At 55.5% G+C, this 12,300-nt stretch overlaps 1 protein-coding gene across 4 annotated transcripts in view; it reads right to left on the bottom strand.

Annotated features, from left to right (window-relative positions):
• Positions 1-12,300, bottom strand: part of mpp7a (MAGUK p55 scaffold protein 7a) — a 111,868-nt gene that overhangs the window by 57,044 nt on the left and 42,524 nt on the right. For all 4 annotated transcript variants that reach the window (XM_030099830.1, XM_030099827.1, XM_030099829.1 and 1 more), the window contains exons 4-6: positions 11,519-11,596; positions 5,963-6,043; positions 612-743 (exon numbers count right to left, since the gene is read on the bottom strand). In XM_030099830.1, coding sequence (XP_029955690.1) covers positions 612-743; positions 5,963-6,043; positions 11,519-11,596 — 291 coding nt within the window. The remainder of the gene's footprint in view (positions 1-611; positions 744-5,962; positions 6,044-11,518; positions 11,597-12,300) is intronic.

Raw genomic sequence — 12,300 nt, forward strand, 5'->3', positions numbered from 1 at the left:
AAGCATGCATGGCATCGGCTCCGTCTGCGGCGTGACGCTCCCCGATACCAGAGGGGGATGCGGGGTAATGTCCGCCGGTCTGAGGACACAGCGCCGTTACGCACTGCGCTCCACTCGCACGCTGCGCCTCGTGCATTCCTGACGCCGTCTGATGTGGCGGCCGTGGATCCTGACCACCTCTGCGGCGCTCCGCAGCCCGTCCTCCCTGCACTTACATCTGCATTACGGAGCGTTTCTGTCTCCCGTCTCCTGCGATCCCCGACGCTCCGGTCCGACCCAGATCACCTCAAACACATCGTGACGGCGGCTGCAGATCCACTCAGGCTGATCGGAAACGCAGACCCGGAGGCTGCCGGAGCGTCTTCGGCTCAGAGGGGAGTGAAACAAGAGCGTCCAACACGTCTCAGTTCAGACGCCTCGTCTGTCCAACGTTCATCACCGCTCTAAGAGAGACGTAAAAATCTCTTTTCCAAGAAATAAGTTCAGAAAATGACTCAAATTTTCATGAAACCTTCTGGTGAAAAATACAGCGAAATGTCCAAAACACTCCTCCTGTGGGCCAGTGTTGGTCCACGTGCCTCCTGTTGGACCCCCTGGGCGGACAGACTTACCAGAGGCTCCTTGTTTTTGACGAGCCTGATGATCTTGACCGAGTCCTCGTCGTCGTCCAGGTCCTCGGGCAGCAGCGGCAGCTCCGGGTCGTAGCTCTTCAGGGCGACGGTGTCGTGGACGGACAGAAGGGTCTGGAAGACACGAGACGAAGACGAAGACGCGTTAAAGCACGGCAAGGCGTGGAGCCCAGCCTCGCTCCACGCCACGTCTCAATGGACGGAGAAAAGACAGACTGCAGGGAGGACGGCGTCAGTCCCAGTCCCGCCTGACGGACTCCACCGCCCTCCAGGACAGAACCTGCACTAATTGTCATTAGGCGCTCGCTCGGCCGCCATTCATCTCCCCGATCAAAGGGAGGGGGCACGGGGAACGGGGAACGAGGCGCCGAGCGCTGGGAAACAAGCAGCAGGGCGGCGGACCGTCAGAGATGAAGTTCTCAGGCTGGTCGGGTATTTGACACCTTCCTGAGCAGACGTGATATTAAAGGAGCGAGAGAGAGAGAGAGAGAGAGAGAGCGAGAGCGAGAGTGAGAGAGAGACGCCACGCAGATGAAAACCCGGCCGTCCACAACGTCCCTCTAACACTATTTACCCGCTGTGTGTCCACACCGAGACGCAGCTGGACGCGTGCGGCTTTTTCCACCGGACAGGAGGAGGTCTGCGTGTGTGTGTGTGTGTGTGTGTGTGCGCGCGCGCGCGTTTTCCTTGGTCCCCACAAGGATAGTGTTGCGGTCTGGGTTATGCTGCGTTCACACCGAACGCGAATTTGCGTCAACGCGAGAAGATGAACGCGCGTCAATTCTGAGGTCCGACGCTGAACAACGCGGAGCCAAAAGCTGCGTTCACACCGAACGCGTCAAATGTGTAGAGTCCGGTTGGAAGGCGGGGCTTACAGCTGTATTTCCTGTGTTAGCTTAGCATCATGGCTAACCCTGTTGAGCGGGTGGCTTGGCTTTATTTGCTTAGTAAAGCCAGACAACGACGCCATCGGCGGACAGGGCGCCGTGCCTGGAGCACGATATGATCCACAGACGGTCAGAGTTTGGCGAGTTTCACTATTTGCTCCCGGAGCTGCGCCAGGATGAGTCCCCGCCCCCTGACCTACGTCACCATGGACACGCTCTCTGATTGGTTTTCCGCAAAATCACGAAGCGCCAAAGTTCAGATTTCCCAACTTCAGCGTCGGACGCAAAATCGCGTCGCGTCTCATCGCGGCTGGAACGCGCGTTCCCATTTGTTTTCAATTGTCTTCTGACGCAAAATCGCGGAAAGCACTTGGCGGTGTGAACGCAGCTTTAGGGTTAGGGTCAGGGTCAGGGTCAGGGGCTAGTAAATGCATTATGTCAATCAGTGTCCTCACAAGGATAGAAATACAAACCTGTGTGTGTGTGTGTGTGTGAGATGGCAGGAGAGCTGACTGGAGCAGATGAAACACAAAAAGTCACACAAACGGGAGACACGTCCAGAGCGGAGCGTCAACAATCAGCTCCTCAGTCATGTCGACTTCCTGGATCTTTTCAAAGTAAAAGGTCAACGTGAACAGAGGGTTGGAAACGACAGTCCTGAATCTGTCTCACTGGTTAAACTGACGATTCCCTGGTTTCCACTCAGATTCACTGAAACGGGTTTGTTCTCAGTCTCGGACATCTTGAAGTATCTGCTCTTTACGGTGAGTGTTTCAGAGCGACGGGGTTTTCCTGGAGCACCGCCCAGGTGGGCCGTCACATACCTGTTACCCTTCAGCCACACGGCGAGTACATGTGGCTGGTAAAATGTCTCGTGTCAGATTTGCACACCAGTGAAGCCTCGGTGAACTTTAAAGGGTTAAAGAGAGACGGTCCAGCTCCACACGCTCCGGTTCAGACGCTCTGATTATTCTCTTCCACGAGAAAGAGCCAAACCCCGAAGCCTGAACCCGCAGCGGTACCGACCCCGAACGGGGATCCAGCGTTCAAACTGCAGAGTGGAGAGAGGGATTCTCTCTGGGGTCCAGACGTCTTTCAGACGACATTAATCCCGGCTGCTCTCCTTGTTTGCTCTTCTTCAGTTGTGTCTTCCATGGCCTGACCGCCCCCCCCCCCCAGTCCCCGTCCCAGCCTGTTCGCTCTTCACAGCAGAGCTAACAACATGTTCCTGGCCGCCGGCCGCTGCGTACATAAACACTCTCCGCCTTGTATTGTATGTCTGGGGATGCTGTCATTATGCTATTGAAAGATTGGCCTGGACCGCTCTCGGCTCAAAGTGTTTGCAGATGAGGGGAGCAGAGGCGAGGCTGAACCTGCGCGAGCAGAAACACCAGATCCTGGACGGACGGAGACACAGCAGAGCAGTGGACAGTGCGGTCCTTCAGAGCTCGGCTAAATGTCAGCGCAGATATATTTACACTGAAGAAAAGCTACTTGCCTCTGTGGCCACCATCTTTTTTGGTGTTGTTTGTCTTTTTTCTCCCCTTCAGGGAGCAAGGAAACCAGTTTAGATTGAAAAGATTCCGTTCTGCAGGTCTGGTAAGAGGCAGGCTGTGGTGAGAGGGCAGAAAACACAAACACTGTGGAGACATGTGGCCCGACGCTGCTCTGCGGGGGGGGGGGGGGTCCAGTCCACCGGCGGTCCGTCACCCCGTCCGCAGGGGGACGGCGCCCAGCAGGCGGCAAGTAATCTGAATACAATCCACCTGCTTCATCTGCCGAAGTACCTGAAGTTTCACAGTTTGCTGATTCTGATCAGATAAAACCTCCAGACCTTCAAAACCTGAGAAAAGGGTTGAGTTCCAGGTCAGCAGACGGTCCCGGCTGTGGTCTGCCTCAGTGGAAAACCCAACCGTCCTCTGGATGTCTTGAACCGTGGTGAAGCCACATCTCCAGCTCCACATGGGGACACTGGACGGGACGGAGCCAACGGGTCTGGAGCACCTCGGTGAGGACCGCCTCAGCAGCAGGTCCACGGTTCACCCAGAGTGACCCACAACAAGCAGGGCGCTCACCTCAGCCCGGCCCAGGGTTCCAGTCTGACCACTGTCTGGAGAGACTCAGTACCCGCCACGCTCTCAGGTCCTGGTCTGTGTGGAGCCTGGTGGGTCTGGTGGGCCGGGGGGAGAGGGAGGCCTTGTTTTGCAGGCCTGCTCCTCCATTGGTCCCCCGGTGTTTGTGTTCATTAGGGATAATAGGGATCCTAGGAAAACAGATCACTGAGCTTGACTAAATAAACCTGCCGGTACATTCCTGGCACTGGCCTCTGGTTCAAACCGCACCCTGCACCCCCCCGCTGGCTGCCGGTGTGGCTAACCTGTTTTCGCCCCGGGCTGGGGGGCGCTGGGGGGGTGGGGCAGGTACGCTTTCACATCCAGCAAAACCTCAAACTTTTACACAGCAGTCGACACAAAGCCTGCGCCGGAAACAGGCGGCCGTCATAATTGGCACTTTCATCACTGTCAATATTAGTGTTGCCGGCGTGGGGAGGGCGGGAGGGGGGGCTAATGGCTGTTTTCTCATGTGCAGATCGTAAAAGAGAAAGTTTGAGGAAGAGAGAAACGCAGAGAGCAGAGTTTTGGAGAGGCTGATTTATATCCACGCCCCAGGAATGGATCATTTCAGCCATAATTAAGAGCGATACAGTTACTATCGCACAGAGACGCCATTCAAAGCAGCATCTGCTTGTGTTTTACACCCCGGAGCAGAGATTTACACCGGGGGGGGGGCAGAGTCCTGGAGGACGGACGGAGACACGGAGGAGCTGAGGACTGCGAATACCTCGGGCTGCTGAAGGACTGTCCTCCACTGGGGGGGGTCCCATTCAGACCCCGAGGTCCAGATGATTCACAAACAGCCATCAGGTGTTTTGTAGTGACAGGAAGACCCGGACCTGCCTGGACCTGGATGTCTGGTCCGGTGGAGCTCCGGGGACGTCTCGGTGTCTCCGCGGCTCGGCGATGTGTGAAAAGCCCCGGGCTGATCCGAACACGGTGATGGAACCCGGCGCTGCAGCAGGTAGTCTGGCCCGGCTGCAGCACAGGAAGCGGGAGCTGAATGTTTTCCACTGTTGGGCGCGGAGCTGCTTGGCTGACCCCGTTCTGCACCGGAGCTGCAGGCCGAGGAGAGTCGGCTCGGCCGGGGGCGGCGGGAGAACCGCCAGACGGCCCAGTGCGGCGCTGAGAAGCAGTCAGCATGGAGGAGCTGGTCTCTGCCGGGGCGGGGGGGGGGCCTCTCCGCTCAGGAGGATGTTTTTCACCTCGTTTTAACTCTAACGGCCAGCGGGCTTCATTGGGACGGAGGATTACAGGCTTGAAACCGCCGATTCTCACTAATGGACGGGATTTCCCAGCACGTCATCTCTTCTGGGGAGGAGGAGAGGCAGGCTGTGTTTAAAAGACCATTCAGAAGCAGGGCAGCGGCGGCGGCACTCTGCCGCCCCTCCTGGTTAAAAACCCCGTCTGAGCACCGGCCCGGCTCCCCGGTGACGTTACAGCTGCCGGGCTGCTGCTACTATTTCCAGCCTCTGAGGAATCCAACTACCACACAGCCACGCTCACACTGAGCCTGGACTCAGCTCAGGACCCGCTGACGCGAAAACGCTTCAAAATAAAACGCAATGACTCTCGTTCACACGCCAGCGGTTTGAAAACGATGTCCTGAGAAAGAAGAAACACTGAAGATAACGTAGCCTTAAAGGTGCTGTAGGCAGGATTCCGCATCTCCGCCATCTTGCTTAGGGTTACCTAAGCAAGATGGCGATTTGACCCATCTAAGATGGCGATTTGAAACCCAGCACAGCTAATCCTGTCCTGTTTTCTCTGACATCACACCCTCACGCAACTTAAGCCCCTCCCACAAGAACGTGTGACGAATGCCCCTCGACCAATCACGGTTAGAGGCTCATGGCCTCTTCTGATTGGTCAAAGATACCTGGAGCTGTTGAGATTCCTTTTCAGCTCAGAACAGAGACAGATGGAAACGCTGCGCCCTCGCGGTAGAGCAGTTATGCTACACTCCTAAAGGATTATCAATGGATACTCTAACATTTAATCCAAAGAAAACACAGAAACATTAGCATTGACTAGCAAAATCCTGCCTACAGCACCTTTAATGTTGGCCCATGAGTCACGGTTAGAGAAGGACCAGGACCAGGACCAGGGCCAGGACCAGGGCCAGGGCCAGGGCCAGGGCCAGGACCAGGGCCAGGACCAGCACCAGGGCCAGGACCAGCGCCAGCACCAGGGCCAGGACCAGCACCAGGGCCAGGACCAGCACCAGCACCAGGGCCAGGACCAGCACCAGCACCAGGACCAGGACCAGGACCTGGACCAGGGCCAGGGCCAGGAGGATCTAGACTGCAGTGGGAGCAGGGCCTGAACTCACCTTCACATGGGGCTTTTGCAGCAGCTTCAGCAGCTCCTGGGTTTCTGCGGTGGCTGGTTTGGCTTCCAGCTCGTCGGACAGCTGAGAGGAGAAAACACAGAATGCATTCCTGATACCATACATCAAAAAACACCATTAAACACGCTGGTGGGGAACAAATGGAGGTTTCTCCTTCAGATGAAATACCCTGACAGCTAATAAGGCTTATTTTATGAGCACGAGGTCAACAGTGGTGTAGTCATCAATTACTACAATCAGTGATAAAACCAGAGAAGCACTGTTTGTATCAGCCCAGATGGAGACACGCTGAAATGTACCTTATCAGTAATTAGAATGGCTCATTGTCATAAAGGTTAGTGCGGAAAATCTGGAAAATGTACACACTGACACATAAATATATCTAAAACTAGAACTCATTAATTTAGAACAACCTTCCTGTGAAAACCTGGATGAAAAAGACCTTCAGGCCAGCAGGTAGTTCATGTTTCCATCCATTCCTTCAGAGAAGAAGTGAAACAGGAAGTCAGGTTCGGCCTCCAGAATCCAGAAATGTCAGCAATGAGGATTCAGAATTTGTTGGATTTGTGTCTTTCTTACATGTAGCTGTTGGACAGCTGTGTTGTTGTGAAAAGGGAAATAGAGGGAGGTCCCGACAGCTGACTAGACGTCAGGAAGAGTCGTTCCTGCTGGGTGAGTCAACAGAGACCGACTCACATTGGCTTCTTCTGTATTTTAACTCCCTGTGAGTTCAGGTATTTCCTCAGGACAGACTGGTGGTCTGTCAGGGCGCTTCAGTCTGGGAGACGCTCGTAGGAATAGAAACCTTTTCTGGAGTGGAGATAGTATTTATCCATCAGTCCTGCAGATCCAGGTATCAAAGAGCCACGATTAGTCTATTACTGGGGTCCGGGCCGCCGGGGCCGCGGGGCCGCCGGGGCCGCGGGGCTGCCGGGGCCGTCGGGGCTCCTGACCGGGGCGTTCCTCTGCCCTCTTCTGGACCGGAGCGTGGGTGTCTGCCTGAGGGAGGGGGTCGGATCTGGGCTCTGGGATGGCCGCCGGTTATCTGGGCCCTGAGGGCCTCTCTGACCTGCTTCTGACCTTCGCAGGGGTCAGAGGTCATATATGCATAAACACTATCACTATTGCATTTGCATGATCACGCTGATCGTTAATCACTCTTCACATTCTACTTGTGGAATTAGTTAAATTGTTTTCCTGTGGTGGGCTAGACTAATGGTGATCTGCTGTAGGGAAGGGGGGAAAGAAAAAAAAGTAAGATGCCCTTTGTCATACCCTTGTAGTCGTAGTGGCTGATTGTGTAGTGTTTAACTTGACAAAAATAAATAAATAATAATAATCTGTTGGGGTTCTGTCAGTCCTGGTGTTAGCCATCGATTTTTTGTTACTCTCTCCGTTAGTTATAAGTGCTGTGGTTATGGACTGTTCTCTGTCACGTGATATGTCGTATTGGGAACGTATACATACATATATATATGTGTGGGTGTGTGTTATGCTACCCCCCCCCCCCCCCCGTTCCCCCTCCCTTTATCTTCCTCTTTTTCTCTCTCTCTCGCTCTCTGAGCGTCTCCGTCCCGGTCCTGTCCTCAGCCATGCCAGATGCCAGTCTCAAATAAAGGCAGCAGCAGGAGGAGATTCAGCCTCGTCCTGCTGCTAACAGTAAAATCTGTTCAGACAGTAAAAGGCTACAATCATACAATATTGCACAGCCCAGCTGCCAAACAGGACAAGGGGGAAAAAAAAAAAAGAGCCACAATTAGACCGAATTTCACTTCCTAGTTCTACAGTTTAAAGGTTTTCTTCTTTTTCCAAATGGTGAAGGGTCACATCCAGGAGCGGGCCCAAAGGAGACGATGATCTAATGGAAACTGGGTCCAGAGTCCTGGAGTCCAGCAGACGACCCTCTGAGAGCCGGTGAGGGATCCCCAGGATCCAACCTTCAGCTGAACCACAGCAAAACCACAGGAGAGGTGAACCGGGCTGAGTTCAGCTCCGCTCAGCAGGGGGCCAGGTCGCACCCTGTCAGGGGACCGACAGCTCCCACTTGTTGACACCTTCCCTTCTGATTGAATTTACTACTCTGCCAGATCGTCTTTCAGCCAGGATCTCAGGAAGGAAAGAAAACAGAACAGAAACCCCTGAAACCAAGGGAGCTGTGAGAGGCTGTCTGATCAGGGGGACAGAGCAGAGGGACTGATCAGGGGGACGGAGCAGAGGGACTGATCAGGGGGACGGAGCAGAGGGACTGACTCATCTCTGCAACCAGCGATGAGCTAGGAGTCTCAGTCCTGCTTTGTCACCTGATCCAGGGAAGGTGTTGGGGCTGAGGGGGACTCGGGCTGACCTGAGGGGCCCTCCACCCTCATTGTTTCCATGAGTGGCGCCCCCCGCTGAGAGGGACGGGGTCCTCCTAATGAATGGCCATGGGGGTCAAGGTGACTGCTGCTCCGCCTCAGTCAACCCCGCTGTGCTCTGCTCGACACCAACGCAGAACAAATAACCAAGAGAAGCCGGAGGACGAAGGGAGCGAGGGACTGAAAAGACAAATGGAGGGAAATGAGGATGAAGATGAGACGAAGGTCAACTGTCTCCTCCACCGTCCGTCATGTCGCTGCTGCCTCCAGTGAGAGAGGAGGGAGATAACGGCGGTCCATTCCCAGCCCTCCTCCTCCGTCCAGCTCCAGCTCCAGGAGCTGGTCCATCACTCAGCCTGGAGGACAGACGGGACATGTTTGACAACGCTGCTCCGTCACTTTTTCCAGCCGGGGGCCTTCACACCGAGCGGCGGAGCTGCTCCTCTGAGGCTGTGTGCATTTCATTTGTTCACGTCAGAGCGCTGTTTGGACAGGTCTGATCCCGCCGTGTGGGTTTACAGCTCTCTGCTGAGCCTGGGACAGCTGCACGCTTCACTCAGGACTCTGCAGGACTCTGCAGGACTCTGCAGGACTCTGCAGGACTCTGCAGGACTCTGCAGGACTCTGCAGGACTCCTCAGCTATCAACAGAAGAGCGACTCTGACCCATAACATGCCGGTTTAGCACAAAACACTTTCCTTGAATCGAATAGGAATAAACACTTATGAAGAGTGGAGACCGACCCTGATGACCCTGGAGTGTGTGAGGAAGCAGGTGTGTATTTCTGTGTATTTCTTGTTGTTCTGCTGCAGTAAGCCTGGACTGATCAACATGCAGCTACAGGTTAGAGGAGACGGCACTGTGGCCAACAGAGGACACGTCCACTGAGTTACTGATGAGATCTGAATCAAGCAGCGTCTGTCCTCCAGCAGAACCAGCTGCTCTGTCTGAGCTCTCTGACGCCACCCGGTGGCGTTTCCAGGGAGCAGCAGCTGTGGAGAAGCTGGCAGGAGGAGGGAAAGGGGGGGTCAGCTCCACGGCGTGAGGTCAGGGGACTCAGGCAAGGTCGACACGGCGTGACGGGCTCTCCTGATTGGACACTCGGACTGGACCGGACTCCGGGCTGAGCAGGTTCAGGAGGCCCAGGGTGGTGGGGGTGGTGGGGGTGGGCCTCGGTCGTCACCTGCTGGGCCTGCAGACGCAGCAGCCGGGGGCCACACGGAGGTCAAAGTCTCGTTTTATGTTGGCCAATAAATTACGGCTCCATTAGCTGAAAGCGGAGCCTGAGCTGAGCCTCATCTCGCTGCAGATCTCGGCCCCTCTTCCTGCTCCGCGGCGTTCAGCCGCCACCTCAACAACGTTCCCCTGAAGCGGCGACGGGGCTGAAAACCGACCCCATCTCCAAACACCGGCCAGCGGGCGGCGGGGGACGACAGGAGACACCCGATCGTCCCGCCGGGGCGCTCGGCGGGACGCCTGAATCCGAGCGTCTGTTACCTGACAGAGAGAAAAAGAAAGCAGCGGCATGAACGGGAGGAGAACTCGGGCAGACTTTTAGAAACGTGGGGTTCTGCTTCAGCCCAGAGGAACCGTGAAGCGGGACCAGTCCCTGACGCCACCTGGCTGCAGCGCCCTCTGTGGCCAGCAGGGTACAAACACACACACTCTGAAAACAAGGCTATGAACTGGATTCTCTCCGTCACGCCGTCCGACGACACCCCAGAAGGTCAGGAAACCACAGCAGGACTTTCTGCAGCCCGGCTCGCTCTCTCATCTCCGCCTCGACTCGGCGCTCATTAGGATGATGTATGGCCGCGGGCTCCCCGGGAGGGGCGGAGCAGACGGAGGCGCTTTGATTACAATAAACAGAGCCGGGATTTCAAACAAAACCACAGCACTTAGCGAGCGCTCCCCCCGCCCGCTCTGGGTTTACACAGGTGTGTGCGTGCACGCTGCTGTGAGCGGTACGTGCACGTGTGGCTTCCAATAAATATTGGAGATGGACGACACGGTGACGAAGGCGAGGACGCCACACGCTCGCTTGACAAATCCAACCCGATGGAAGGAAAAGCTGATCGCCGTGTTGTGACCGTTTCACAGCTTCACTGACGGGAGGTTTGCACGTGACGCCGTGCACGTCCATCCATCAGCAGCGCTCCTCCTGATCCGAGCGTTTCACTGCCGCTTCTGGAAAGCCATCGGTCTGCCTCCGCAGAGCTGGGCTTCCCTTTCCGGACAGACGTTTGGTCAAAACACGGCGTGACGGAACGGTTACTGTAACGGAGACCGGCTGAGGACGGGGCGAAGCAGACAGAGGTCAGACGTGACGTCTGAGTACCTTCAGGCTTCTAATCAAGATTTAAAAGCAGAACATTTCCTGCAGGAATTGTATCCAAACGTTAAAACTCCTCCACATACGTGCAGCCAATAAATACAGAACTTTACAACATTTACTCCTGTAGGAAAACAGACATATTAGCTCCTGGACAAACACGGGATGGAAAAATACAAACGGGGAAAAGAGCTAATTGTGTCCCTCTGGTTTCTATGTTGATGTATCTATGATGATTTTTTTCCCATTAATAGCAAAACACTTTTTTTTTCCTTTTATACATTTTTGGGTGCATTCAATAAAAACGTGTAACGCATTTGGTTTCAATTACGAGATCAGCGATACCACTTCAGGACACTAGGTGGTGCTTTGATCTGTTCAGACCCAAGGCACAGGCGTCAAACTCCAGTCCCTGGGGACGGTGAAATGCAAAAAGTTGGAGCCGGTCAGAATCTCTACTGCCCCCCAAAGGGGTCCTGGACTCCAGTTTGGAAACCACTGATGGGCTGCAGACGAGTGTCTGGCTCAGGAAACTCTCTCTACTCATGTACGAGTGCAAAACATACTGACACACAGCTCCAAGCTAGCTGCAATGCTGCTGTTTGGAGTTTCTAGTGCTGAATGGCTGCAGAGTGAAGCAGGCCCGAGGGGCCGTAACAATCCCACAAGTCATTCAGCAGAGTCCTCAGACCTCCGCTCTGCACACATGGCTGCTGTGGGGAACATCGTCAGGAGACTCTCCTTTAGCTTCCAGATCTGTTGATCTGTGAAACCTGATGACACTGATCAACTAGTTAAACTAGAAGGTTTTCACGGCTTGCTCCTCGTGTCCTACAGCAGACGGGTGTTTACCTGCTGGGCCAGGGCGGCGGCGGCGTCCAGGGCGGGGAGGGGCTTGCTCTCCTCATAGCGCTGCAGCCGCTCGTGGATCTGAAAGGACAGATTGTGTTTATGAGTGAGAGAAGTGGATGGACGGGACACGTGCGCGAGGAGCCATGTGCACACCTGTAGGGAAACATGTCCGTCCTCCATCCACACTGCAGCAAAACGACCGGCGATGTGGCTTCACACACTGAGCGCTCACAAACGCAGATCTCACTGCTCCGAGCGTTCCAGCTCATTCAGCCTCTGAACAAACAGCCCCCCTTCCCCACCGTGCACCTGATACGCCCCAGCGGCCCGGCCAGGAGTCCAAATCATTTCAGCAGTCCGGCTAAACATTTCCTTATCGGCCTCGCCGCCGAGAGGCGGAGCCGCGTCTCCGGGGAGCCGCCGGGGTGGAAAGTGAGTCCGTTAACGTCTGCTCATTTACACGAGCCGCAACACTTCATCACCCCGAGAAGGAATCACTGGAGCACGCCAGCACGCCGCGGCGCCCACGCCGTCAAACACAAACACAGACCCGCGCGCTCTCTGCCCCCCGCCCCACCCCACCCCCCACCACCACCACCACCACCACACACACACACACACACACACACACACGGACGCAGTGTGTTTGTGATTTAGCAGCAGCAGCTGTGCAGGACTGCATTGACAGCGTACAGGCTGCTGTCAGGTCCCGTCAGCTATGCTGCTGCCTGGCTCCACGGCCCCATGGCAGGACCGACCGCCGGGCCTCGGCCCGGCAGCCT

The sequence above is a fragment of the Salarias fasciatus genome, chromosome 9 (assembly GCF_902148845.1).
Source record: "Salarias fasciatus chromosome 9, fSalaFa1.1, whole genome shotgun sequence".
Taxonomy (NCBI): domain Eukaryota; kingdom Metazoa; phylum Chordata; class Actinopteri; order Blenniiformes; family Blenniidae; genus Salarias; species Salarias fasciatus.